This window comes from Eurypyga helias, unplaced genomic scaffold (genome assembly GCF_000690775.1).
Source record: "Eurypyga helias isolate BGI_N326 unplaced genomic scaffold, ASM69077v1 scaffold34630, whole genome shotgun sequence".
Taxonomy (NCBI): domain Eukaryota; kingdom Metazoa; phylum Chordata; class Aves; order Eurypygiformes; family Eurypygidae; genus Eurypyga; species Eurypyga helias.
Window position 1 is genome coordinate 141 of NW_010228197.1, and position 1,706 is coordinate 1,846.

The following is a 1,706-nucleotide window of genomic DNA, read 5'->3' on the forward strand; positions in this document are numbered from 1 at the left end:
CCACCTCAGGAAGCTGCCCTGGCGAAGCTGCAGGTCTCGTGCCGAGGGGAAGGAACGGCCTCAAACTGCGTCTGAGCAGGAAAAAAAAAAAAGCGCTGCTCTGTGGGGTCGGTTTGTGGGTTTAGCTCTGTGGGGTCGGTTTGTGGGTTTACACGTGGGGAAGGTTAGCTGCCCGACTCAACCCGGGTCTGGGGCGCAATGTTCGTTGCAGCTACAACAGCTTGCTCCAGCTGACGGACACGGATTTTTCTGGCCTGGAGAAACTGGAGTTACTGATGCTGCACAGCAACGAGATAAGCACAATCCCTGACGGAGTGTTCAGCGATTTACGTTCATTACAGGTAGGAACCAAATGATCGGATGTTAATTTTTAAGGCTTTTCAGCAACCTGCAGTGATAAACAGAAGCAGGTCAGTGGCCTGTAGCATTTTGGTTTCCTGTTTCCTACTGTATCCGTGTGAAAGACAAGATCCCGTATCCTGATGGGAACGGCCTGTTCTTCCCAGGTGGGTGCTCGGGTACAGTTTAAAGCGCGTAGGTGTCCGCCGCAGCATCTTAGCAGGCAACTGCCGCTGAAACTTTCACATGGGAGGGAGAATCTTGGAGTTCTCTCTGTGAGAGAACACACAGAGCTCCAGGTGCTGCATCTGCGGCAGGAAACGTGCTGAGTTTGTTTCTGTCCTTCATTTAAAAAAGGCTCCTACTGATCAGAAAATGACCACATAACCATTTTAATGCTTTAAAAAGCTGCAGCTCCTTGGGTTTATAATTTAATATACGTTTGTGGACTTTTAAAATGTAGTTATTTGATGCCTGGTTTGTTCTTTAACTGAAATATCACCTGTTTATAAAATACTAGTATTTATAAAATGGCCTGTATTTGTGCATACTGTAAAAATCAGTAAGGGATGGTGTCACGCAGGGATTCCGGAGTTAGCTCACCATGCCACGTGTGTTCATTCATGTACGCACTTAGATGATTGTTTAGGAACAACCATTGCCAGCTAATTCAGTGTACAGGTAACGCTGATTGTCCAGCTGAACTTCCATCTAGAGCTGTTAATTAACTGTTAATAATGTGGTGGCGGTGATGAAGAAGAGCGTGAGGCCCCTGAGCTCTTCAGACAGAAAAGACGGCACAGGCTCAGTTGCTGGTTTTGGAGGATCGGGGGGCAGGGAGGGGGAGGGAAAGGCAGAAACCAGACCCGCTTTGGACCCTCAGATTTTACTACCCCCTGGAAAGGGCAGTTCTGTGCCCGAGAGCGCCCTTGTTAACGGGCAGCTGCCAAGGGAACAGCGGTACCCACCCCGTAAGCTTTTCCTCCCGCACCAGCGAGCGAGATGGCAACGCAACTGTAGGTAGCTTTCGTGGAATTGTATTTGGCAAACTTGCACGTTATGGTGATTTTCACATTCACTTCGTAAACGTGACCGCAGAAGTGTCACCTTGAGGGACTGCGGGAAGGAGAAAGCATCCCCCTAGTCCTGCAACTGACACTGCATTTAAAAATACTCCCCCCCCCACGCTTCCATCCAGCCACACACGCTGTCCGTCTGTGGAAGGACGTTCACGTCACAGAGCAGCCACCGCTCAAAGTTCGTTAGGAGTCCTGTGACAACAGAACACGGGTCAGTATCATACGCTTGTTACTCTTTCGTCAACAGGTCTTAAAACTGAGTTACAACAAGGTCAGAGCGCTTCAGCA

At 49.2% G+C, this 1,706-nt stretch overlaps 1 protein-coding gene across 1 annotated transcript in view; it reads left to right on the forward strand.

Annotated features, from left to right (window-relative positions):
* Nucleotides 1-218: 218 nt before the first annotated feature.
* LOC104514941 (immunoglobulin superfamily member 10-like) overlaps nucleotides 219-1,706 on the forward strand; it is a gene marked incomplete at its 3' end in the record, with an annotated part of 5,139 nt that continues 3,651 nt past the window's right edge. The window contains 3 exon segments of the mRNA XM_010158760.1: nucleotides 219-341; nucleotides 1,666-1,702; nucleotides 1,705-1,706. The exon segment at nucleotides 1,705-1,706 is cut by the window's right edge and continues 340 nt beyond it. Of these exon segments, the coding sequence (XP_010157062.1) occupies nucleotides 276-341; nucleotides 1,666-1,702; nucleotides 1,705-1,706 (105 nt within the window).